A 26,585-nucleotide genomic window follows, 5' to 3' on the forward strand; every position below is an offset into this window, starting at 1 on the left:
TATGTTTGTTAAATTCACAGGGAGATGTTATCAATGCGCAATTAGACGCATATACTTTCAAAGAATGTACAGAGATTTTAGTTGCAGGAGATACTGTGGCATGTGTTTTGTATAAAGGTGTATGAGTAATAGTAATAGTAGGAAGGTTCAAAGTATTGATACGTATCGGTTCATATCTATGGATATGTATTGTGCTAATGGCTTTTTGATACACCCTTCCAAGGATTGTATTGAGTTAGGCCATGGTTCAGAGGGTAGCCAGGCCTTAAACCGACCCCTCTGAACCGATTAAAAAAAACAAATAAAACTTAAAAAAATATACCGATACAAGCCAATACTTTAAACCTTGATAATAGTAGTATTTCTCTCTTGTGATATGTATATATGGTCTAAACACTGTCACCTACAAACCACCCATGTGGCTCATGTATAAGGGTCCCAGAAAAAGCTGTTTGAATTATCAATAGCTGCGCTGGCTGTGCATAAGATGACTCAAATGCACAAACCCTTTTGGGCCATATGTCTCCTTATAAGGGTGCCTCAAGTAGGACGATGTCCACATACCAAACATCAAGTTGATTAAAGGATGATTAGATGATTTGTATGTATTTGATCCTTTTATTTTGGACTTGGCGTTAATGGTTGTCTTGTAAACCTTGCTTTGAGATAAACATGCATGAGGAAATGCATGGCTGAAATAATCGGAAAATATATATATATATGGTGAGTTCTGGCCATGGTGATCTCTTATTTGGGATCCATTAATTTACCGGTGGTGGTGGGTGGTGGGTGGCAACACTTTGTGTCAATCAAAGAGTTATGTTTCGATCACGAGTTTAATGCTTGCATTTACTATTTTCTTTCTAGCTATATGTATGCAGTGGAGTTAGTGCTTAGTCAGTGAGAGGGTGCACATGTTTTTATGTTGTAAATTTTTGCGTGGATGATTAAGTTGGACTTTGTTTTAGGCAGGATAAGTTGATCATAGTGGACACATGATAGACCAGCTATGCCGGCCAATATGCAAATATGTAATGCTTCTTAAAGCATAAATTGAACTTCACTATTGACTATAACCTATCCACTACCACCACCATCAGCTATGAATGAAAACCATTAAAGACGCCTTGGTTCTTGCGAAAAGGTTGCTCCCAGCCTTCATCCCACGTCACCTGTAATTGCAGACAGTGCTCGGTACTAGGTTGCATCCTTTCCATTTGTTTTAGAGCTTTGAAATTTTAAAATGTCTAGGGCGGTCCTCTTGCACAGAATAAAATGCATATTTTTTATTTTTTTTTATTATATAGTTAAATTGCAGATTAATATCTTGTATTTTGAGACTATTTTTACTATACTACCAGCTTTTCAAAACCTGCTATTATGACACTTGAAACTCTTAAAAATTATCCATTTAGTTCAAAATCATTAATCTATTTTAGATGGCATGGGAAATAGCATAAATACCTTCGAGTTTTGAATAGGTAACAGAAGTATAATTTTGAAATGGCCAAAATAGCCGTGTTTAAATCCCTTTTTCACTATGATTGAGAATTATTATTTGATCATTTTATGCCCTAACATTTCTTCAGGGAAGAAGATCAAGGTAAAAGGGTTTAAAAAATACTAAAAAGGGTAGTTCTTGTATTTTCAAATTTAAGTTGTACATGTCGTTATGTATACAGATAGCTAATGAATTGCTAACGATAGATATTAAATTGGCAATTTCCAACAGCTTAGATACTCCAATGACATATTTTGAAGTTTGAGTACTAAAGTGAGATTAATCCCAAAGTATAGAATACTAGTCTGTAATTAATTTACCTTTATTATATACATAAGATGCCATTAAGCACCAGATAATAAGATATTTGTAGTGGTGGTTGTAGAAAAAACATTTAAAAGGTGTTTCTAAAAGTAATTTTCATGTAACCGGAGGTGAATGGTGGTATAAATAGTTATATATGTATATATTTTTTTGCTCCATAGGGCGATAATGTTGTTTATACTTTAATAAATCCAATTAAATAACGCCTATATCTCACTTAGATGGGGGCTAAATGGAAATGCAACACAAAAGTTACTCTAACGTGCTTACTTTGGCTCAAAAAGAAAAATCTTCCGATGATGTTTGTTATTGCTAATTTGGTGTTTCTCTCCATCAGACTTGTTGGTTCATTCTCTTTGTAATCTAGTTTATTTTATATATAAAAGAATGTTAGAAGATTCCCTTTTGTATTATTTATTTATTGTTAAAAAGAGGTGTTATTATCTTTTAAAGCAGAAGATTTTTTTTTTTTTTCCCTTTAATTTGTATCACAGTTGGGAGTGCCTAGATCAACACCCTGAATAATTATAATTTTAGGAACAGTCTATCCATGTGGCGATCGACCTTGCTAAAACAAGGCAAGGGAGTATAGAGCGTCCATCTTTTGCTTTTGAATCCCGTATGAATCTGGGTCGTCACTGCTGAAACTTTGGATCCCAAAAATAAAGAGTGAAGCTGCGTTTTATATGATCTTTATTATTACATGTGAGGAAACTGATGAGGAATTAATAAGGTACAGCTGAGCTGAAAGATTGAAAAGTGGCAAGCTGAGCTGCACCAAACCCATAAACTTGATTCTACATCATTTATCGGAAAAGATCAAGGGTGCATGGTGTGTCCAATCGTAATTATGATCGCCATTGATTGATGGTTTGACGCCGGCCATTCCCACCTAAAATGGTGTGGGAATTGGGAGGCCTAAGCTAAGGGCTGAATCACCATTAAGCAGGCAAATCGAACCCTAGCTATAAGGCCAGAGGAATCCCGGTTCCCGAGCATTACAAGCACCCAAATGCTTGTTCCTTTGCTTTGATTGTTGTAAAGGAAGTTGGTATCTCCAATTAAGTAAGTGCTTATTCCACAACTTTTATCTATTCTGTCTCTCTTTCTCAGTGACGCATTATCGTTTATACTTGGCACAAATTCATCAACATTTTCACTTGATTCAGTGAAAAAGGGTATCGATCTGGAGCTGTCAATCTAGATCCAACATTCTCTCAGTACGATTCATACTTACCATAATTAATTTAAGCGCGGTGCATGTAAGTACTATACATGTGGTATCTAGGTACTTGAGGTGAGAATAGGTGGAAACTATATATTATTAACTGTGATAATGTTGTTTTTTAAGCACTCATTTGATAATGGGTCACAGGTCCATTCCAACTTGATTTCTTTGAAAATTAAATCAGAAAAAAAAAAGCGACACTCATTGCTATGGTTAGTGGGCCATTTTTTGATACCGGAGCTAATTAATCCACGTGTTTAATTCCTTGGTCAACCATTTCCTTAATCATAAATTAAAGGGATTCAGCCACTTTAGAATTCTTAGTCTATTATACTGTACAGTGGGATGAATTCTGACAGTGGATTGATACAATAGACTATAGGGACTGTAATTTCAGAATTCCACAAGTACGCTGTAGTATACTTTTCCCTAAATTAAAATACAGTTGTCCGCCTCAACCTGCTTCACAGTTTTTCAATGCCCTTAGATTTTTTTTGGATTATTTGAATTAAATATTAAAAAATCGAACATGGGGCATTTTGATTTTTTTAAGAGGAATTATTTAAATTCAACCACAATTAATTCATTTTCCTTTTACTAGGAAACTGAGTGTACTCAAGCATGTAGCTATTTAATAAAATCAGACATGGGAAATGGGACTAGGTACGTTTATTTTCCTCAATGAATTCAGTTCCTAGAGTTAAACTTGGACATCTTTCTAACATCAGCATGTGCATCAAATGGGTCTCTCTGATTGTCAGTGAATTTAAATAGACCCATTTTGATTTTTTTTTTTATTCAAAACATAACAAATTCCTAAGGGGCCGGGTTAGAAAGAAATATGAAGTAAGCTGACGAGGACAACTGTGCTTTAAATAGATAGAGTATTTTATTTTGTTTTTTGGGTGGGGAATATAAAGAATAGATGGAAATAGATGCAGCAAAATTCAACCCAAACGCCGTGAAAGAAAATCTCCAAGTATTGACTTCAAACCTTAATCATAAACTACAATTTGATAACAATGTAAGCTCAGTTCCTAGCCTCATGTAGTTTTGGAGAGATAGGACCTATCAATAGAGGCTGTAATGGCTGTGACTAATGGAAGCCACAACTTTTCATGGTGGCCTGAGCACTCTTCATTACGCCATCATAAATATGTCCAAGAAAATGTGAACAATACCATATGGGTTTTGTTTGGTTGTTTGGTTATTTGTATATCTTGGCAACAGAAAAAAAAAAAAAAAAAAAAAAGTGTTTTCTTCAACCAAAAAGAAAGCAAATTGAATGTGTGGTTGCCAATGTGAATAACCATGCATCTTATGGTAATGGACTTCTTTCCATAAAAAGAAAGAACTTATTATGGTAATGGACGTGTCGTGCCTCCTTGTTAATTTTATTAGTTTTTTACTTTTATTGACTTGTAGCAAGGAATCATCCTATAAGATTTACCACGAGATTTGTGATGGCAAAATCCTTTGTTCATCATGAAATATGTTACTTCTCCTTTTCCACTGCCTTATTATGTGCGAAATGTAAATAAACTGTGTTTTGCATATTAAAGTTGGTAATATTAATATTGTAAGGCTTCCAGTGAGAGCATGTATTCAAAAGTAGTGAAGGAAAGGAGGGTATCATGTAAATCGCATGTCACATAATATGCTTTAAACAACTTTAATAGGATTACGACTTGAACTAGTTAGTTGTTAGGTGAGCTTTCATTCTCCAATTTGGACTTTGGACTCCGTTTTTGTTAGCCGCTGCCGACTGCCGTGCCCAAGTGGCCAATATATTTCGTTAAGATTTTTTCGCTTTGGAATCTTACGTTTCCCCAAATCCTCCCTCTCCTCCTACCCTTCATATTTTGCTTCTTGTACATGTTTTAGACTTTGATCACATGTAATTCATTTTTAATTAAGCCAACAAATGGGTGGATTTGTGGGCCATTATCTTCAGTGGATCGTTACGTATGTAGCACCATTCCAATCGACTTAATTGGTGATTTGGATGAACACATGCTGGGACTTGAATCAATTTGATTTGCGAACCAAGGGCAAGGGGAGTTTCGGGTGGATAATGAACGTTTCTGGATGAACCATGTCCACGGTGGGTTGCAAGTTTACAAAATCAGAGAGGGGAATTGATCAATTGACAATATCCAAAGCCCAACCCAGTAAGCATCTTAATTGAACACCCTGCTGCATGGGTCTGAAGGCCCATTGGCAAATGACGAACCCAATTTTCAGATGATAAAATCTACAATTAATTAACTGACAGAAATATTACTAGTAAATTAATAAGTAGCAATCTTATATGGTTCCATGCTTTTGTTATCAGGCATTAAGTAAGAATATCAAAGGAAAGGTCCAAGAACAGAAAATGTGTTGAGTGTTGTTACTACTACTCTTCAATGTTGTTACCTTTTTACTACTTCAACTAACAATCTTTTTCCCTCATGATTTTAGCTGGTTCATGGTGGGGCCTTCATAACTTTCGATGTCTCTCATCTTCAGAGGATAAGGACCCACCATCAAATGGGCTTCTCTGTAGCTTTGGAAGTTGGAACCATCTAATTAAACTCATTAAAATCACATGGGCTAAATTCTTCTGGTCCACGCTGACTTTTATGGCATCTAATTTTAATAGGTACGAACATAGTTGAACTGGGTGTGGATCATGGTTTTGACTATTCTCCATGCGATTTGGGTCTTAATCTAATGTCCAAATTGTGGAAATGAGTCCAGGAACCAATGAGAATACTGAAACCATGCCAATTGGGTTTGAATTTCTCACCCAAAACCATAGTGTAGATGGATTCCATCTTGAGTCGGGATTGGCTGAAGACAATCAAATCATACACAGTGGGTTGGTAACCTATCATGAATTGAAACGCCTGTTTTCTGTATGCATCGTGTTGCAAACCATGATGTAGGTAAAAAAACTTCTGTTGCAAACCTGGTCAAACTTTGAATGCAGCCAGTACGAAAGCAGGGCATATAAAACAACCAAAGCCTTGATCCTCACCCCAGCCTCAATCTATGAGGGCCGAATATGGAAGAGCACCAATGAGTCGCTTAAGTCATGTTCGGTTCAATTTTCATTCTTTTTTCATTCATTCTTAATCAAGATGAAATTTTAAAATGAACGAGATTGGGTCAAAATGGAATTCACATCTGCACCCCACAGCATATCCTAACCATGTATTGGAAACATCTCCCACTGGCAACTTTGGGAGATGTTCCCAATGCACACTGAGATGTACATGTGGGGCGTAGAATGAAAAAATATTGCTATGAACCAAACACTTTTTTCTTTAAATATGAATTTTTTTTTTCAGACTGACAAGTGTCATATGTTGCTCATTTTCGTTCTACAAAAAAACTGTGCCCTCAGTCAAACTGTCAGCCTAGGATTCCAAAACCGTCAGCGTACATGTTTACTAGTGGATGGCTGATGGTCAATGTTTATCGGCATAAGTTTCCATGGCAGCCTGCCAATAAACATCTATAACAGTTTTATAGACCTAAGCCGGCAGTTTACAATTGCCAATATAGAATTTCTCTAAAGAATGAAAATGAGCAAAATGGGGCATGATTATTTTTCATGCTACAGGGTACTTCAATTTTTGTGCTATAAGCTAATTCTTTGTTCTAAAAAGAATGAGACTCATGACGAAAATTTTAAAACCAAACACTAATATTATTCATTCTTACCCATTTACGAGAAAATCATTTACCTTCATAGTAAAGTTAAGGCCCAGTCGTCCATAAAGGGAGAAATCAAAGCACCTCCCCCCCCCCTCCCCCGAATTTTGATTAATACCACTTAATTATTGGTCCTCTCTTTTATGGTGTAATAAACCTTCGAAGAGTGAATCAAAGAAATATCCACCAGCTCGCTAATGTCCACCGAAGCCCACTTGCTCTAATGGGTTAGGTAATGGAGATTAAAAGTAGTTTCAGGGCTTGGCTGCCTACACTATTAAAACACTAATGTAATGTGTAGTTTGGATGCCTTCGGGCCTCAGGAATGTCTGGTTTCTCCACCAAGAGAATAGGGTAGGTATAGTCGTAGAGGGGTTAGAGCGTAGATAGGACACTTTAACCTACAATGTGGGACAAATAAAAATATTAATAATTGAATAATTATTTTAGTACTTAAAATTCATAAATTTGTACATTATATGTATCTTAAAATTTTAACATATTTTTTTTATAAATTATTCATTGATAGACTAAAATATAGCATATTTATTATTTATAAAATAAAAAATTACAAAATATTCAAGAATATAATATTAAATTAAATTTGTCAAATCCACTAATTTAAATTTATATAAAAAATTACTTGTTATTTTAAAAAAATTATAGAAATAAAAATGTTAATAATAGAATCGTTACTTTAGTAATTAAAAATTATCAATTTCATATGATATGTATCTTAGAAATTTTAATAATTTTGATTTATTTTTAATTAAGATTAAAGTAAAAATAGTAGTAATATATGTATCTTAGGAAAATTATAAATTTCATATGAAATAATTTTGATATTATCAAACATTTTAAATTTTAATATTTATTTGACTTTTTTAATTAATGTTAAAAAGTAAAATTAAAAAATAATTGCTATAGTAATTAAAATATAATAATTGCATATATTTTGTGTCTTGGACTTATAAATAAAATTTAACATAATTATGATTTTGTGCATGTTTAATTTTGTAAAAACTATATAATGAGTCTTGGACTTTCGATTAATACATTATCAACAAAATTGTATGATATTTATGTTATCTTGTTATATTAGTAATATATTTCATTATCATTAAAATATACATTTTTATGCATTTATGTTTTATTTGTGGTTATTTGGACTTTTTAAAGTTACTGTAATTGATGTATTTATGAAATTTGTATTATTTTTCTAGCATATCTATATGTTTTCATATCTTTCGTCCATATCCATGTGTTTCCAAAACGTATCTGTATTCATATTTGCATCAAATCTGTCGATACCCGATATCAATGCCTTAATCCTTGAGTGAAACGAAGTTAAAGTTTTAACAATTCCACTTGTGCCACATATCAGTAACATTGGATAGCCAAAGAATAAAATTGCGTATATCAATACTGTAATGGTACAAAAAATAATGTCTAAAAATCTTGATACTTAAAATAATGTCGAATATGTATCTACTTAAAACCTTGGATAGCCAAAGATATTGTCTAAAAATCCCGGTGCAAAAGCAATGATAGGATCATTCAGGGTTTCTGCAATTTTAAAACATGATCCACTCCTGAAACTGAAAGAGAAGGCTGTAAACGGCCGAGGGCCGAAATAACTAAACAAGGTCCACATGGAAGACAATTAAAACTAAACTGAAAAATGAGATGGATGGGGGAAACCATATTATCTTTCATTTCGTATCCAGAACCTCCTCTGTTCACCATTCAAAGTCAAAGTTCTATAAGAAGATTGACAAATTTGAGCTCCCTTAAATTATGCACATGCCTAAGGATATGAGCCACCACAAACCCTGTTTTGCCAACTCTATCAAACTAATTAGTCTACAATTCACTATGCTTCAAGGGTTAGGACCACATCATAAAATAAAAGCAGATGAGCTTACCCTTAGTTAACAATTTTCCACAATTCTGCTTCTACCTGCAACCGGCACTATCTCACAATCTCCTCTTGTTCTACTTATCCTAACCATCTTTTTACAAACATGCACTAGAATTTTCCTCGTGAATTGATTTAGCATTCTACTCTGATCCAAGATTGTAGTTATGGGTAGTAATCTAGGGTAAAAGAAGCCAGTGAAAATAGGAATAGTAATAGCTTCAAGCCGTCTCTTCTCTAATGATAATATAGATGAATCAATTAGCCATTGGTTTATTAACTGCAAGTCCAACACACTCCCTTGGGCCCATTTACTAGGCTTATTTGGGGTGACTTGGTGTACCTAACTACCTATCAAGGACATGTTGCAGCAATGGCGAGTCTAGTAGGCTTAAAGATTATACCTTGCTATCATGTAGTCAATATGGGCAAAGAGAAGTGCCCAGATTTTCAACAATAAAAGCAGCCTCACCAATCTAGTACATAGAAAGATGGTCTTGTGCATTGACAACTCTCTATCCTAAAGGGTTACAGGGACGTAGAACCCTGATCCTTTTTTTCTTATGACTCTCTGTGCAAAAACATTACTATTTTTACATATTTTTAACTTCTTTTCTAGGACTGCTTGAATTTCACTATTGTATAGATTCTCATTGTACATGTCTCTACCATTACATTTTAGTACAGTTCTATCTTCAATAAAAGCTACTTTTACATTCCTTGGATCAATAAAGAGTTGCTAACTCCCAGATCATCACCAAAGAAAAAAAGTTTCTGCAACTCTGATCTAAGGATAGTGCATCTCTCCCTCTTTGGGATGACACCAATGCACCTCTTTCTTTTACCTGACAAGTTTGGAAGTATACCAAGAAATTGAGAAAGTAAAGGATAAATTGCATCTCCAATTAGAAGTATTCACTGCACAGCATGATATACCATTTCCAACTATGATACCCACTTATCTGTACAAGGGTGCATGTCAAATACTTCGATTTCTAGTGCAAATTTCATACTTGATGCCATGCCAAGCTATATCCAGGAAATTGATTTCCATCAACGAAAAAAAAAGAAAGAAGCTCTAAATTTACATAATTTTTGATGGGGCACCATTGCCAGTAGTGTTAATTTGACTTAAAAGATCCTGGCTCTACTCAGATATGATTTGAATCTGAATAATCAGAGCCCAAACACATTCAGATATTCGCAGTCTTGATAAACCAATTAAAAATTATTTTCATGAGACTTAAACCATCAAAATATAACTTGAACCAATTCGACCATAAAGAAGTAAAGATTAGCAAAAAAAAAATTGGTTTGTTCTTCCTAGGAGGTGAAGAATTTCCCAGAAAATGTTCTTGGTATTAGAAGAGAAAGAAGTAGAAGTTCCAAAATCCAATATAGAGAGTATAACATGCAGTATGAAGAAAGTTTAGTTGGGAGATTACATTGGAAAAAGAAAAGAGAATGGTTATGAAGGTAAGGGAGGGGAGTAGATTCTGATGGTATGCGGTAAATATGCAGGGCTCTCATCTTTGGAGGTGGATGGGAACCTCTTGGGTTGGAAAGTCCATTGGTCAATAGAGTAATTAGGGGAACTTCAACAGCATAGTTTTCAAGACACCAACTAGGTGACAGGGGGTGCCTTGTCGCCTAATTGCTTAGGTGTTGGAGTTTTCTAAATAAAAACCATGATTCCTAGGGTAATACCCTAGATTCCATAGCAATCGGCAACCATCTTTCACTAGTAATTATCTATAATCTTCATTAAAAAGTATAAACTTTATATTAAAACATAACAAACAACATGTTCGTGAGAAGACAAGCAAGAAAGAAAAGAAAATTTAGGGAAAAAAAATAGGGGCTGAGCCCCTATTTCTATCTAATGAGGGCAGATTTGATCCTCCACTAACATCATGACACATGGCATCTCGGAACAACTGGGTGAGACCTAGAACCACCTAGGCGATAACTTGCCTCAGCCAAAATGATGGAGTCCCAGCTAGCGACCTGGCACGCGCCGACCTGGCGACCTGCCTCTGGTGGCGACCTGCCTCTGGTGCCGACCTGGCGACCTGCCTCTACCGCTGACTTGGCGACCTGCCTCTAGCGCCAACCTGGCCACCTGCCTCCACCCCCAACCTAGTAGAAACCTAGCCAGCAACCTCGTCCACGACTCAAGGCGGCTAACAGCACCTCGTCCAGGGCCGATCTGTGGTACCTCGTCAGTATCGGCTTAAGCGACCTCGACGTAGGGAGCGACCTCCCTCGAGGGCTTGCCGACCTGATTAAGGTCCAAGTGGCAACCTACGAGACGTGCTCACCATCGATTTTTGCATGCATCCCATCATTCTCGGGTCTCTCGAAAGTCAACTCTCACACCGAATGTTTTGGGAGAAACCGAGTAAGGCGCAAAGATTGGCCTACGTGCACGACTACCTCCGAGGACTTCGGAGCAGTTAGGCACGTCCTCCCGGAGATCCTGAACGTGTTGTGTGATGCTCACGCCAAACAATGCCTATATAAAGGCCTTACCTCCAAAACAGGGAAGAGATGCACAATTTAGTTCACGCAACTCTCCAACTCTCTCACATTTAGATATCTTAAAATCGCCGATTCGCTAACTTAAGCATCGGAGTGCCCGCTCCGGGTAAAGCGACCCAGGCACTCTAACACTGTGTCCTTGCAGGTCGCATCAGAGCCACCTCTCGAGCTCGTCACCACTTAGCTAGACATCAGAGCCACCTCTCCAGCTCGTCACCATTCAGCCAAGCATCCGAGTCACCTGCCAGCCGGGAGCTGCCGAAAGGCGCATCATCAATTGGCGTTGTTTGTGGGAAACGCTACAAAAGGCTATTTTCTCACCTGATTCTCTAAGCCTCAAGTAATAACATCTTTAAGCAACAACAACAACACTTGATTGAAAGAACCCCCTAGAGGGGGCAGAAGCAAAATGATTAGCCCATATGAGTTCTCGCAGTCTTGCCCTGACAGAATCTCCCTAACTGTGAGACCACCCCCATATGTCGAGCTCTACGTGCTCTTTGCGAGAGTTGACGACCAATAGAATGTGAGGCCACCCCACAGGTTGAGCCCTCTGTGGTTCCCGTGGGAGTTGATAGCCAACAAACTGTGACGTTGCATCGCAGATCGAGCTCTCCATGCTTTACGTGGGAGTTGATGGCTTGCAGGTTGTGGAGCCGCCCTCGTAGGTCAGTCCTACCGTGGTGACGAGGTGTTTGTAGGCTGAAGTGCTCAGAGCAAAACTAGACTATCAAAATTCTGACGACCTGGCGACCCAGAGACTTGCCTCCGAATTGGCGACCTGCTTCCGCCGACCTGGTGACACACGTAATCAGCCTAGACGAGCCTTGTCAACCCTGTTTGCGAGGTCGCCCCTACAGGTTGAGCCCTTTGTGGCTCCCGCAAGAGTCGGCGGCCAACAGACTACAATCACCCTTGTGGGTTAAGCCTTTCAAGGTTCCCATGCAAGCTGGCAACTTGCAGTTTGTAAAGCTACCCCCGCAGGTTGAGCTCCGTGTGGCTTATCATAGGAGTAGACGACCAGCACCTTAAAGGACTGATATAGCACAGTCATGGCACCAACCCGCTATTTAAATTTCAACATCGACGCACATATCACAAGGGGAAGCCAAACTGCCTTCAGCATCAAGGACTCCTAAGCCGACCTCAAAATATGTTAGCAACAGGCCTAAGGACCTACAACGAAGCACAAATCTACTCCCTTCGCTAAGCTGATCTCAGCTCGGGAGTGGGGGGGAATTGATGAGGGCAGATTTGGCCCTCCACTAACATCATGACACATGGCATCTCTGAACAACTGGGTGACACCCAAAACCACCTAGGCGACAATTTGCCTTAGCCAAAATGATGGAGTCCCAGCTAGCGACCCGGCACTGTCGCCGACCTGGCGACTTGCCACTGTTGCCAACCTAGCGACCTGCCTCCACCGCCGACTTGGCAACCTGCCTCTAGCGCCGACCTGGCGACCTGCCTCCACCCCTAACCTAGTAGAATCCTAGCCAGCGACCTCGTCCATGACTCAAGACGGCTAGCGGCACCTCGTCCAGGGCCGACCTGTGGTACCTCGTCAGTATCGGCTGAAACGACCTCGACGTGGGGAGCGACCTCCCTCAAGGGCTTGCTGACCTGATTGAGGTCCAGGTGGCGACCTACGCGACGTGCTCGCCGTCGATTTCTGCATGCATATCCCATCACTCACGGGTCTCTTGGAAGTCAACTCTCACACCAAATGTTTTGGGAGAAACCGGGTAAGGCGCAAAGATTGGCCTACGTGCATGACTACCTCCGAGGATTTCGAAGCAGTTAGGCACGTCCTCCTGGAGATCCCGGACGTGTTGCGTGATGCTCGCGCCAAACAATGTCTATATAAAGGCCTTACCTCCAACTCTAGGGAAGAGATGTGCAATTTAGTTCTCGCAGCTCTCCAGCTCTCTCACATTTAGCTATCTTAAAATCTCTTATTTGCTAACTTAAGCATCGGAGTGCCCACCCAGGGTAAAGCGACCCAGGCACTCTGACACTATGTCCTTGCAGGTTGCATCAGAGCCACCTCTCCAGCTCGTCACCATTCAGCCAGGCATCCGAGTCACCTACCGGCCGGGAGCTGCCGAAAGGTGCATCATCACTATCATAGAAAAAGAAGAAAAGAAACGATGGAAGAATAAAAGTGTGTTGATTGGACAAAATTTCAAGGTCTTCCTTACTTATTGGTCAGATTTTGAGGGTTTAAATGTGTTGACTAAACCCTAACAGATAAGAAAGTGATAATAAAGAAGCTAATATGTTTTTTTTTTTTTGAGAGGGTAAGGTACAAAAGTTTTATCGGTGAAAGATGAAAATGTTACAACAACTTCCTAGAGCCCCACAAACAGGAAGAAGACATATTACAAACTCCAAATAGATTGACTACAAAGCAGCTGAAACAGATTCTGAGATTTAAACTCAGGGGAAACAGACATCCCAGAAGCAAGTTTAGACACTGCAGTCTGAATTAAGTCCTCCAGATTTGTCACTTTGTTGCAGAAAACCCTGTTGTTTCTTTAAGTCCATAAAGTCACTAAAACAGCCACAGGAATGGTTCTCCAGATCAGATTACCGTTTTTCTTCAGGCCAGGGTAATCTCCAGCAGTATAAAAGGTCCTTGACAGAACCATGCATGACCCAGCAAACCCCAGCCGCCTTGAGAAAGTGCACCCAAACTCTTGCAGAGATCAAACAATGGATGCCAAGGTGATCAACTGTCTCTGGCAAGAGCCCACAAAGGCCACAGTTAAGATCTGAAATCTGAACCCCTCTCCTAACCAAGTTCGTTCTCAACAAGCACTTATTTAGTGCCATCACCCAAACAAGAATTTTTTTTTTATGAATGCACCCAAACAAGAAAATTATGTTTAGATGGGCTTACAAGATTCCACACCTGCTTACTTGGGAAATCAGAAATATTTGTTCTACTCAATTTTGAGGCCAAGGATTTAGAAGAAAAAAACAACATTGCCTCTGTAACAGTTGCAGAAGGTCCAACAGCTGATCCATCTCCCAATCAAAAAGCTTTTGTCTTAAGAGGGGGCACCAGGAGATTGAGTCCCCAACCACATCATAGGAATCAGCCACTGTGCCTCAGGACAGAAGGCACATTGAAAGAGCAGAGGAAAGGCTTCAGCCAGGGGGAAATCTAAACACCAGGAGTCCTTCCAAAACTTCAACCTATCTCCCCTACCAAACTTGAGAGCTAGGCCATCAGAGAAAGCTGAAAAGAATTTCATAATTCCTTTCCAAAGGGAGCACCCCCAGCTCTGAAAAGGATCCAAAGATTTCCAATTACCCCAGTCCACCCCATATTTAGATGCAATAAGGGTCTTCCACCAAGCAACACCAAACCTCCAAAGCCATTTGCTGTGAAGAGGAGTTAAAAACCTTCAACTTCCTTATTTCCAAGCCTCCATCCTCCACAGGGAGGCAAACCTGATCCCACTTAACAAGATGGACTTTTCTTTCTTCCTCCCAATCTCTCCACAGAAAAGTTCTCTGAAGGGACTCCAGCTTCTTTGCTATTTTGGAAGGGATATGGGAAAGAGCAATAATAAATAGGTGGGTAGGCTTGAGAGAGTACTTTTTAGGAGTAACTCTACCCCCCCCCCCCGAGGAAAGATACTTATCTTTCCAGGAGGCTAGTTTCCTTTCCATCCTTTCTATCACTGGCTCCCAGATAGCACTCGAGGTACACTTGGCCCCAAGAGGGAGCCCTAGGTATTTCCAAGGGAGATGATCCACTTGGCAGGCAAGAACCTCAGCCAACTCGTCCAAACAGTCAACTTGGCCCACTGGAAATAGAACACTCTTCCCCAAATTCACTTTGAGCCCAGAAAATGAACAAGTTAGCTTGTTTCATCATTATAATGTCTACTTTATCAAGGAGCTTGAATGTGGAGTATAAAGATGATGCCTTGGGGAGGGAGACATAGAGTAAGTGCAGTTGGATTTGCTTTTTTCAGCAGGTGGTGATTCAGTTCTTTTGCTTTCTTATTTTGGTGATTTCTTATTACCTGAATCTGTACTTGATCCATCTTTCTTTAATGATTTTTCTACTTTATTATAAAAAAAAAAAAAAAATCTATATACTCATAAAAATATAATCAGCTCGGATTGGGATGGATCTGGATTAATCTGATTATGTAGATCCATATCTGGAAAACTGAATCCAAAATCAGATAGATTCCAGTGTCCAATTAATTGAGACTTGACAGTCCTAGTTCTTAAAACAGTTGATACATGCATACATTCCTGTTTTTATTGCAATGAAAACACAAAAAAAAAAAAGTTAACACAACTCAACTACAACACATGATGGCTTCAAAATCAATTTATATATTAAATTGGTTTCTTCCACTCCCAGTTTGAAATTTAAGTTACAATCATACACCTTGTATTATGGGCAATGAAGAGTTGAAATATCTTTGAATGGAATTAATCTCCCACATACCTTAGTTATAAAAATCTCACGATCATTGGGTGATTTCATACAAAATTAGCTAATTCTTTTTTAATGAATAAATCAGCTAATTTCTTATTTATGCACATTACTCCTCTCCCTGATCATTAAAGATCAGTTGCCAAGGATCATCATGATAAATATATTTGATTAAAACTTTACAAGATTAAGTTCGAATTCATTACCTATATGGCATTTGAGGCTCACCTGGCAGTCTCCAGATATGTAACTAGCTTAACTGCTACTGAACCAGCTACTGTCAACTAAATAATTTCTTCATTTCTCATTATCATTGATTCTCTGGCTGTTGGTTTGCAATCCATAACTTCCATCTTGTTGTAAACTCATATTGTAGACTTCTTCAGTATAAGAAGCTTTAGATTTTCTTGAAGTCTTTTCAGAACTAAACTGCTGACCACCTATCTTATATCTGCCACTGCTTGCTAAAGGAATCCTTCCTCTTCTGTCGGTGCAGAATGCAGTTTCTCCTGAATTCGACCTATAAAAGTCCCTATAACCAATATTTTGTCTATTTCCCTTACTCAAGATTCCATGAGAAGAACCCTTTCCAGCTCTGCCTCCATTGATATTCCCTGACTGCTGCCTTCCATCTCCATTACTTGATGCTTCTCTAATTACCTCCCTTGCTTCCGAACTAATTTGAAGCACTGAATGCTTCACGTACGAAAAATTATCCACTAAACTATCATCTTTCCTTGAAGCTAAATCTTTGCTACGGACCGCCCCTTCACTGTCAAGACCACCTCGGCCTCTCTGTTTAGATAACCTCTTTGATTTCCTGGACCCATTTCCTCCTCTCACTGTAAACCCTCCAGTTCGAGCTTCTACAACAGAACCCGACAAATTCGAGTCCTTTTCATCCTCCGCAGCATACAAACTTCTAGAACCAGACGAACCCGCAATGCTCCCATATGGTTTGATGCTGTGAACAACACCCTTGGGGAAAAATCTCGCAGAAGGGAGTCCATCAGGAGTCTGAAACAGCTGCGGTCCATCCTTCTCCGTCCACAGGTCGAACCCACCGGGCTTCTGGAACCTATCAGCTAAAACCTTCAATTGTTCGTCGGCACTAACAGAGAATAACGTTGGAGCCCTCTCGACGACTTCCCACGGCCGCTCGAGCTCCGAAACTGCCGCTCTCAACTCCGCCCGCTTACGCATTTCGTATATCTGGCGCTCCCGGCAGAGTCGAGCCTTCAGGAGTTGCTTCGCCTTTTTCGCTTGCATTCGTTTCCACTGCCATTTCGATACCCCACCGGGGTACGTTCGAGGACCGCCACCCATTCGGATAATTGTCTGTCTCGGGGGAAAGGCAACCGTGTGAATTGAAAGCTGAGAAATCCTCAAAAGAAGACATTGTTGATCTGAACCAGTTAAAACCCTAAGAGACGACAGGTGGTTTCGAGGAGGTGCTGCAACCGGTGGAGACATTTGAATAATCAACATTTTCTTTGCCCTACTCGAGTAGTCGGTCTCACTGGATGAGGCAAGACCAATGAAAATTTTAAGCCCTAAATGTCTGCAGTCTGCCGGAGATCAAAACCTTAAAGACTCAAATACAGCCACAAACGAAGTCTGCAACGAGAGGAGCAAATCGCGCGCAAGATCGCTAACACAAGTTGAAGAGAAGTGACAATTGTGGGAAGTGGGAAGGATTTCTCTCGGGCCTGACAATTATCTCCGAGCATTATGTCTAAAATGCAGCCCACCGAGCCAAAGCCCAATTCGAAGTTATTCGAACGAGTTAAGCCTTCGATTTTCAGGCTCTGGGCTGGGCCTGGATCTGGATCTGAATCTGATAACTTCGGCTTGACTTAAATTCAGGTTGCGCTTGGATGGAATCTTTTTGTGGAATTGGATATGCTCCACACAAGGGCGCCTCACATGGAATTGGACGTTCTCAATACATAGTGGGATGTGTCTGTAAAGTGGTGTGAGGCGAGCATATCCCAATTCCACAAAATGCTTCCACCCAAGCACAACCTGAATTTAAGTCAAGCCGAAGTTGTAAGATTCAGATCCAGACCAAGCACAACCTGAATATCTCCATTTTGTGTACTCTGAGCTCAGACCAAGCTCAATCAAACCTACTACCATGATACTACTTAATATTTTATTCTATGCTTAGGGAAATTTTAACTCTAGTACATGAACATTGGGAATAGCATTAATTCAGTATCCGAACTTTCAAACGTGTCATTGCAGTATCCCAACTTTCAAAAAGAGTTAAATTGATCCAAAATCATTAATGAACGTCAAGTATCACTTTAAAGGACAAAAATGTCCCTCATCTATCATCTAAAACAGGTATTCACGTCAACGATAACCACCTCCGGTATCAAGTTCGTTATGGATTCAGGTATCAAATTCGTTATGGATTCAGATATTCATGTCGACGATAGAAATACAAAAATGAACAAATATTGTTTTTATTGGCAACCATGAAGAAAATCTCATTCATTCAAGATAGAAATCACAGATGGCATTGATAATCCTGGTGGTGCAGGAGAGCAGGTGGGGTAATGGAGGTGGTGAAGGAATGGTCAAGCAGAGGAGGGGAAGGAGAGACTCCGGATCTCCTGCCCACGAGAACTCTGCCCACACCTACCCACAATACACTATCTCCCATGAATTGGAAACATCTCTCCCTGCATAATAATATGCAGAGGATGAGATGTTCTGGCTGCAATAAACGTGGGCATAGTTCTCATGGGACTTGGAAGGGAGGAGAGTGTCGCTTCCTGTTAGAGAATTTATCTCATACGAAGGGAGATACGTCACATATGCCTTGCCTTCGGCTAGAACAGTAACGTATAGACAAGAAAAAGATGCTTTCCCCTTTGCAGTTCCAATTTCCAAGAAAAATCAAATGGGCTAGAAACTAAGGCATTGAGCAAAACATTGCCAATTAGCTAGCAATGTCTTCTTCCCCACACCCTTTAACAGAATCAGATTCCGCAATATATAGAAAAGAGAAGAACCCTATTGTAAATCAATCTAGAGAGAGAAATGTCAATAACCCATTAGCTTTTTTTGGGCAAGTTCCAGTTGCATTTCCTTCATCTGTTCCTTTCCTGACTTGATTCTATCAAAACTAGCTAGATAGTTTCCTTCTTGTTTCTCCCTTTTTCTTTTGTAACGGGTGTTTCATGGTTTCTGCTACTTTGCAACTGTAATGGGATCTCGACCAAGAGGAGAGCTACGTTGGCTGTCCATGATCTTGTTATGAACTGAAACCAAAAACCACTGTAATAGGAAACAAGAGTGAGGTGGGGAATGAAAAGAGTGACGTTTGGCCTAAAGGTAGTAGACAATGAACATTGTCTTCATTACTCTAGAATCTCGAACACCTCAACCGATTCAGTCTCAAGGTAGAAGAAAATGAACAATGTCTTCTTTTGAAAGTTAGTTTTGACATTTAAAAAAAAATTTAGGTTGCACATGTCATTACAGTAGGGACCAACTTGACACGTTTTAAAAGTTTGGGTACTGCAATGACACATTTGAAAGTTTGGATACTAAATTGACACTACTCTTATCTCATATTTACAAACATCCTACACTTGTCTTATAGTAAATTGATAAAGTCTTCAGAAACAATTTAAATGGGCTTGCCATGGCCAATTGGGTCTAACACAGTAGATGTGAATTCTCAAACGATAAGAATGGTTCCATGGCATAACTGTGAGGATCCATTATTTAGAGGTTATCTGGTTTCTATCTTCTCTTAGTATTAGTAAACCAACCAACAAGCCTGGCAAATTAATCTGCACACGTTAATGTTTGACATTTCTTCTTTCTTTCCCGATTTCATCCTCTCTGCCTATTATTTAAAATTTTAAATTAGATGGTGTTAACAGAATTAGTTAGATAGAAGTCTGTTAAGAGTTAGTTACAAGATTCCCTCCATAAGTTAGTTGCATCCAATTGTATTTGTATCTATAAATATAGTGACCTCTCTCTCATAAATGTAATGAAATGAATTCTCCCGTCATATGTTTGTTTAGAACTCTCTGCTCATTCCTTCTATCTTGAATGTTCTTTATGTTTTTCATGGTATCAGAGCCACTCTCCTTCTGTTAGTGGAGATATGGTGTCGTCGAGCACCATGCTTGCTTTAACACCGAGCAATCAAAAGGTTGAGATGAAGACCTTTACTTGGATAGTTCTTGGATAGTTCTTCAGTTCCAAAAAAGTTTCAGACGCAAGAAGATGAAGATCAAGGTAGAATCAGTGAAGAGTTTATAGAATGGGATCAACAAAATCAATTGCTGTTGTCTTGGATGCTTTCGTCAATGTCCAAGAATATGTTGACTAGAGTTGTTGGTTGTGAGACATCTTGGGAAGCTTGGGAGCAAATTGAAATCTTCTTTGCGCCTCAGACTCGCGCTGAAATCAAGCAATTGAAGACGCAATTATGGAATACAAAGAAAGGTTTGTTGTCTGTTAATGAGTACTTGTTGAAAATTAAAGGTATTGTTGATGCTTTGGCTGCGATCGGGAATCCGATCTCTTCGAGTGATCATATTGAAACTATATTTGATGGATTCTCAAAGTATTTTGATCCTTTCATAACATCAGTTACATCTTGGCTGGATCCATATACTATAAGTGATATTGAATCAATTCTTCTTGCACAAGAATTCAGAATTGAGAAACACAAATCAATGGAAACTCTCATAGCTAATGTTGCACAATTGCAAGTCAAGAATAATTCAAATAATCCTAGCAGCAGACCTCCATTTGCAGGAAGAGGAGGTATGAATATTCGAGGTGCCAAAGGAGGTATGAACTCTAGTAGGCGAGGAGGAAGATCAAGCAGAGGTGGTTTCAACAGACCATCTGTTACTTGTCAAGTGTGTGGTAAATTTGGTCATCTTGCATCCAATTATTACCATAGGTATGACCAGAATTATCAGTTATCCGTTGTAGATTTTCATAATGCACAGAAGTAGCAGCAGCAACAACAACAACAAGTCTCCTCTCCACATCTACAGGCTTATATTGCTAATCCTGAATCAGTCTCTGACCACTCATGGTATCCTGATTCAGGTGAATCGAATCACATTACCTATGATGCAGCCAATCTTGCTAGCAAGACTCCCTACATAGGAACTGATGCTCTTCATATTGGTGATGTATCAAGTTTGCAAATTTCTAATGTTGGACATGCTTTAATTCACTCTTCTTCCTCTCCTTTACCTTTGATTTTGAAAAATCTGCTTCATATTCCTCTTATTACTAAGAATCTTCTTAGTGTCTCCCAATTTGCTAGAGATAATAATGTTTTCTTTGAATTCCATCCTGATTTTTGTGTGGTAAAGGATCAAGTTTCCAAGAGAATTCTTTTGCAAGGCAAGCTTAGAGCAGGTCTCTACTCTTTTGAAGATCTACATGTGACCAGATCTATTTCTTCTTCAACATTCAGTTCTGCTTCTACTATGTCTCAACAGTCTTCATCTCCTTCTGCTACACCTATGTTTGCTCATACTGCTCACACTGCTTCAGCATCTTCTTCTGTAGCAACATCCTCGTCTGTTTCTATATTTCATTTGTGGCACAATAGACTAGGCCACCCTTCTTTACCTGTTCTAAATAATGTAATGAATGCTTGTAATGTTCCTGTTGTTAATAAAAATGATCTGGTTGTTTGCATGGCTTGTGTATTTGGTAAATCTCATCAGTTTCCTTATCATGCTTCTTCTTCTGTATACACACAACCTCTACAGTAAATCCACACTGATTTATGGGGGCCAGCACCTCTTAAATCATACAATGGATATACCTATTACATACATTTCACTGATGCCTTCTCTCGCTATTCCTAGATATATCTCCTTAAGAATAAGTCTGATGTTTTTTCTGCTTTCCTTCAATTCAAGACTATGGTTGAGTTGCAATTTGATCATAAGATTAAAGCCATTCATAGTGACTGGGGAGGGGAGTTTAGAGTCTTTTCTCAGTTCCTCTCTGATAATGGTATCCTCCATCGCTTGAGGAAAGCCCTGTATGGTCTCAATTCTGGTTAACCACCTCTTTTCTATTATTTTATCAAAAGAAAAGCAGTATCTTTTAATAAGACAATCCTAATGAACCATTCCGCCATGCAGCTATCAGACATACAGCTAAACAACCACCTTTTGCTCGGGGCATATCCAATAAATGATACAATCGGAAGGAATCACGGACTTTATAATCAGAAGGCTAAGTTTGGATGGTCAAAAGACTCAAAAAAGAATTGCAGAAAGAAAAGACACTTCCTTGAGTTGAATTCGTCGTTCCGTTCATTCTTTTCTACCCTTTTTAAGAAGTAATGAAAAGAATTAGGGCAAATGCTTTAGTAGGACTCATTAGTTAGCTCTTCAAGTTGGGTGGTTAGAATTTTCCGGTCGCATTGAGTGGACCAGACTAAAGCACTATGACAATTGACAAGTTGACAACCCACCTTTAGTTGGATTCCGACGAAAAAAAAGGCACCAAAGGTAACATGTCAAAACTCAAATGGTAATTAAAGAAAAAAAAATTATTACAAGTTAGGATGAATTCGTGAAACAAAAGGAGACACTAACTTACATTGTTTCTTTCTTTATCCATTTCTTCCCCCTGCTGAGAAACCCAGGGCCATATTCACTCTTCTTACCGGTCAGTTCCACCTCAAAAACAAAGAAACGGAGCAGAAAGCAAAAGCACAATCTCCTACACTACTAACACTATCAATATTCATTTCTGATCTGCTTTTCACAGCCACTAAATGGGAAATATCTCAAAGAAGTAGAAAATATTCTACAAGACTCTTGCACAAAAGAAAGAAGGATTTGTGCATGCCTTCTCTTTCTCTCTCTCTCTCTCTCTCTCAGGAGATTTCCACATTAAGTAGAACAACAGTTCCTCTTGGGCAAATTCCCCGATGAATCAGCAACGTTGATGGTGGTCCCATGACCAGGGACACCAGTTGTAGAGGCTGCTTCCTGGGCTGCCAGTGCCTTCTTGCTTATGATGTGGTAAATCTCTGTCAATATAGTCTGGAATGCTTTGTCAACATTCAATGCCTCCAATGCTGATGTTTCAAGAAATGAGAGCCCTTCCTTCTCAGCCAAAGCTTGGGCATCCTCCTCGGGAACAGCTCTTAGGTGGTTTAGGTCAGACTTGTTCCCAGCCATCATGATAACAATATTGGAGTCTGCATGATCCCTTAGTTCACGGAGCCACCTTTGAACATTGTCAAATGTTTGCCTCTTGGTTATGTCATAGACCAAGAGTGCACCAACAGCTCCCCTGTAGTAAGCACTGGTGATGGCTCGATACCTCTCTTGACCAGCAGTATCCCATATCTGTGCCTTTACTGTCTTTCCATCGACCTGTTTCAGAAAACCAAATGTGTTGTTCCATTAACTTTTATTTCTAAGTGATGATTGACAAGAAGAATCTACAAATGAGAGACCCACATGTCTTTTGAAGTTTCATGTTTTCAGTGTTAAAAAAAAATTAAAAAAATCATATCTTCCCTGATTATGAAGTTATGATCCATGTAAATGATTTATACAACAAAGAAGAATGCTATCAAAGGGAAAAAAAAAAGTCCAACCACAGGATGATTACAATCTATTTTATGACTAAACGATGTATCCTCCTATTTTATTTCTGGCATTCCAAAGAATGTAATCTTGAGAAGATTCCAATTATCAAATCTGGTGATTTCTCAAATAGTAGATATATCATGTAGAACCCGTTCAATAGAAGGTTCATCCTACTTGCATGCGTTCCATGTGTTTGTATAAGGACACCACTAGTTGTCTTCTCAGTTCTCACTTATGTGGAATACCTACAATAAAACAGAAGTAGAAAAACTGGATCACCACTACATTTGCACCTAACTCCCCATAATTGCAGTGTAAAAGATTCATTTTCTCACTATTGTTTGTGACAAAACATTCAAGAGAAGATTAGGGTTATAATCCAAGTGAAATGCAAACAGGTGTGGAGATGCTTGGACAAGGACAATATAGGCATGGCTGATTTAAAGGATCTCTCATCAAATGGACAATTAGAATCCATTACATGGTCCCTACCTAAGGCCCAAATAATCAGGAAAAGAAAAACTAACTGTAGCTTTAAAGTGCCCAAGAAAGAGAATGGAAAACCTTGAGCTGAACGTATATAATGTAGACAGTCTACATATACTGGTTGGACAAATACCCTTGTTTTATTTCATGTAATGGCACACTTGTAGAGTTTTCTTGAACATAAAAGGGATGATGAGGAAAAAAATTAAGAGAATAGAACAGAACAAAGAAGAAAAGAAAAGCAGGCCAAACAAGGCCACATACAATGCATTCTTGTTAAACAGATGCTAATTATTTTTGAAATCATAGATTTATCAGCAGAAACTAGTAAGATTACACACTGCTACAGTGTAGTTGATAACTCACTCCACTGCTAAAATCAATAGGGAGTCTCTGTTGTGAATCATTCAAGATGCACAGTGTTGATGTAAATTTAAACTGTTCAACTCTGTTTCACTGTAAAAACATTAGTTCCATTGCACCATACACGATCCACTGTTGTATGGCATGGAATCTCCTAAATGGATGAAGGATCCATGTAGCACATACATTGAAATCTTACAGCAAATGGATTCTTAAGGGGAACTTGTATGTATTGTTTTCATTTTTTTCCTTACAGCAAATGGACAACTAACATAAATTATGAAAACCAAATTTTCTCATTAAACATTCCAAGATAAAAAAATTAATAATAAACTTTAACATTTGTAATGACCTTTCTTAGGTAATTGAATGTTAAAATTCACAAGAGATCCAATTCTTTTAAAGTACATAGGTTTCTGCATTTACCATGCAGTATGCATATGCCCTTTCCTCTAGCTAGCCAAATGTTAAACTTCACATTCACAAGATATCCAATTATTGGACAGTACATACTTTCTTGCATGGGTATTCAAATCCTTGTTTTTTGAACTACCCACAATGCATCTGACTCTTGCTCTCGTGGGCATGTCTATGCAAAACTGACATGAGAGTCTCATGAGTAATACAGTTGGCAGTAGTCTTTTAACCCATACAGTGAAAATAATTGGCTACGAGTAAGATTGACCATCTGGAATCACATGAACCGGATGGCCTTACCATTTGATCCATCGGAGATTAGTAAAAGTGGCCCCCACTGTTATGGCCATTCAAAAGAATGAGACACCTTGTAAGGTTGCTGCCCTGCAAGATACAACTGGTAATCTGGATAAAGGACAAGATGATCCCTTTCAAACAGAAAATCCTATGTGTCCGTCGACCGTCGGCATCTTTGTCCTCTATCTTTGTTTTGCAATAAATACCGCAGCCACTATACAAAGATAAATCCATGATTTGCCACATCAGTAGTATTTAAACTTCAGTTAATAGCTTTTCTCGTTTCACCATTTCACAACAAATCCGGGACCGTCAGTAAATGCTGCCCGTTCAAAACCTCGATTCAAGTATTGGCTACACTAGATGGTTTCTTTTAAAGATAAAATAACCGTAATGATTGAAGTCCCAGGTAAGAATAAAACACAATAGTTAAAGAAGCACAAAACATACAAACTAGTTCCATTGCCAGGAAAATATACATTAGAATTTTAGCTTTTTTCTATGGAAAAAAAAAGTGTCAGAAATCCACTAGTTATCTACGATGAGTGTACGAAAGAAAACCCCGAAGTAAAAATTACCTTAGTGCTTACAGATTCTCAAAGACAATAAGTATGAAAAGTATTAATAGTATTTCATGAACTAACGAGAAGTACTAATATGATGATGTTAATTAATAGAAAGGTTTCTAGTTGACCGAATGAAAGGAGATAGGGTGACCAAAAAACCACCCAAAAGAAGAATAAAAGAAGAGGAAATCAAGGAGGAAACAAAATCTACAGATCAGAGCTGTTAAAACTCACCTGCAACGTTCTCGTCGCAAATTCAACTCCAATTGTCGATTTAGACTCCAGACAGAACTCATTCCGAGTGAACCTGGAAAGGATATTGGATTTGCCGACACCTGAATCGCCGATCAAGACGATCTTGAAAAGATAATCATACTCGTGATCAACCTTGTGAGCCATGATTTATTTTTGGTACTATCCACCCTACCAGATAGATCCATTTCAAATTCAGACAAAATATCAAAGAGAAGAATTCGAGCGAAAAGCAAAAGCGAAGGAAAGCTTTTCTCTACATGCTGAGGGATCGGACCACCGAAGATGGATGGATAACTTACCCTAAAATGAAGACAAACCAATCGAGATGAAACAGAGGAGATCGTGTTGAAAATGGTACGTTCCGTCTAAAAGAAGAAGAGAAACATTAGGTTTCGAATTCAAAATAGATTTTTTTTTTTTTCTGTAAGAGAGGAAGATTCCGATGAGTTGAGTTGCAGAGGCGATGGTTACGACAAGGGAGCCATTGACGAAGGTATTCCCTCTTTGCTTAGCATAGCCAATGAGAGGAAACAGAAAAACCGACGAAAAGGCATTTGAAACGGCCTTGCCCATCGGGAGATTAAAATGAGCAAATTTCGGAGATTTTCAATTTTTCTTTGGGCGGATTGATTTTTGGTGCTGAATTCAGTGAATTGACAACAATTTTTTTTTACGAACCTTAGCATGCCCCTGGTAAGAAGACTAAAAGAAAAGACAAATCATGAAGTTGTTTCTAACGTAAAGGGGTATTTTTGTCTTTTAGGATATGCACATTACTCAGTCCCCCTTGACTATAATTTCAGCATTTTATTTTACATCCTCGACTTATCGACTGCAGAGGGCCCCAGGGACAACTAGGAAAATACGTCAAAGAATAGCGAGGTCCAATAATCGACAACT

At 38.8% G+C, this 26,585-nt stretch overlaps 2 protein-coding genes across 7 annotated transcripts; both read right to left on the reverse strand.

The window, feature by feature from the left end:
* Positions 1 to 8,135: 8,135 nt before the first annotated feature.
* EMB1513 (copper ion transmembrane transporter) lies at positions 8,136 to 17,387 on the reverse strand. 4 transcript variants are annotated; one of them, XM_088973539.1, is made up of 2 exons: positions 15,889 to 17,383; positions 8,136 to 8,353 (listed from the first exon to the last, which is right to left on the reverse strand). In XM_088973539.1, exon 1 carries the CDS (start codon positions 17,168 to 17,170, stop codon positions 15,980 to 15,982), a length of 1,191 nt encoding a protein of 396 aa, XP_088829665.1. In that variant the 5' UTR covers positions 17,171 to 17,383; the 3' UTR covers positions 8,136 to 8,353; positions 15,889 to 15,979. The 4 variants fall into 4 exon arrangements, with proteins under 4 accessions (XP_088829665.1, XP_088829663.1, XP_088829666.1 ...); XM_088973537.1 differs by having other exon boundaries at positions 15,911 to 17,374; XM_088973540.1 differs by lacking the exon at positions 8,136 to 8,353 and adding an exon at positions 9,285 to 9,518 and having other exon boundaries at positions 15,889 to 17,387.
* Positions 17,388 to 22,207: 4,820 nt separating this feature from the next.
* Positions 22,208 to 26,359, reverse strand: LOC148870685 (ras-related protein Rab2BV). 3 transcript variants are annotated; one of them, XM_088972855.1, is made up of 3 exons: positions 25,985 to 26,359; positions 25,665 to 25,853; positions 22,208 to 23,082 (listed from the first exon to the last, which is right to left on the reverse strand). In XM_088972855.1, exons 2-3 carry the CDS (start codon positions 25,827 to 25,829, stop codon positions 22,594 to 22,596), a joined length of 654 nt encoding a protein of 217 aa, XP_088828981.1. In that variant the 5' UTR covers positions 25,830 to 25,853; positions 25,985 to 26,359; the 3' UTR covers positions 22,208 to 22,593. The 3 variants fall into 3 exon arrangements, with proteins under 3 accessions (XP_088828981.1, XP_088828983.1, XP_088828982.1); XM_088972857.1 differs by lacking the exons at positions 25,665 to 25,853; positions 25,985 to 26,359 and adding an exon at positions 24,868 to 25,078; XM_088972856.1 differs by lacking the exons at positions 25,665 to 25,853; positions 25,985 to 26,359 and adding an exon at positions 23,476 to 23,567.
* Between the last annotated feature and the right edge of the window lie 226 nt (positions 26,360 to 26,585).

Source organism: Nelumbo lutea, chromosome 2 (assembly GCF_056320005.1).
Source record: "Nelumbo lutea isolate HS-2025 chromosome 2, American lotus-T2T, whole genome shotgun sequence".
Classification (NCBI taxonomy): domain Eukaryota; kingdom Viridiplantae; phylum Streptophyta; class Magnoliopsida; order Proteales; family Nelumbonaceae; genus Nelumbo; species Nelumbo lutea.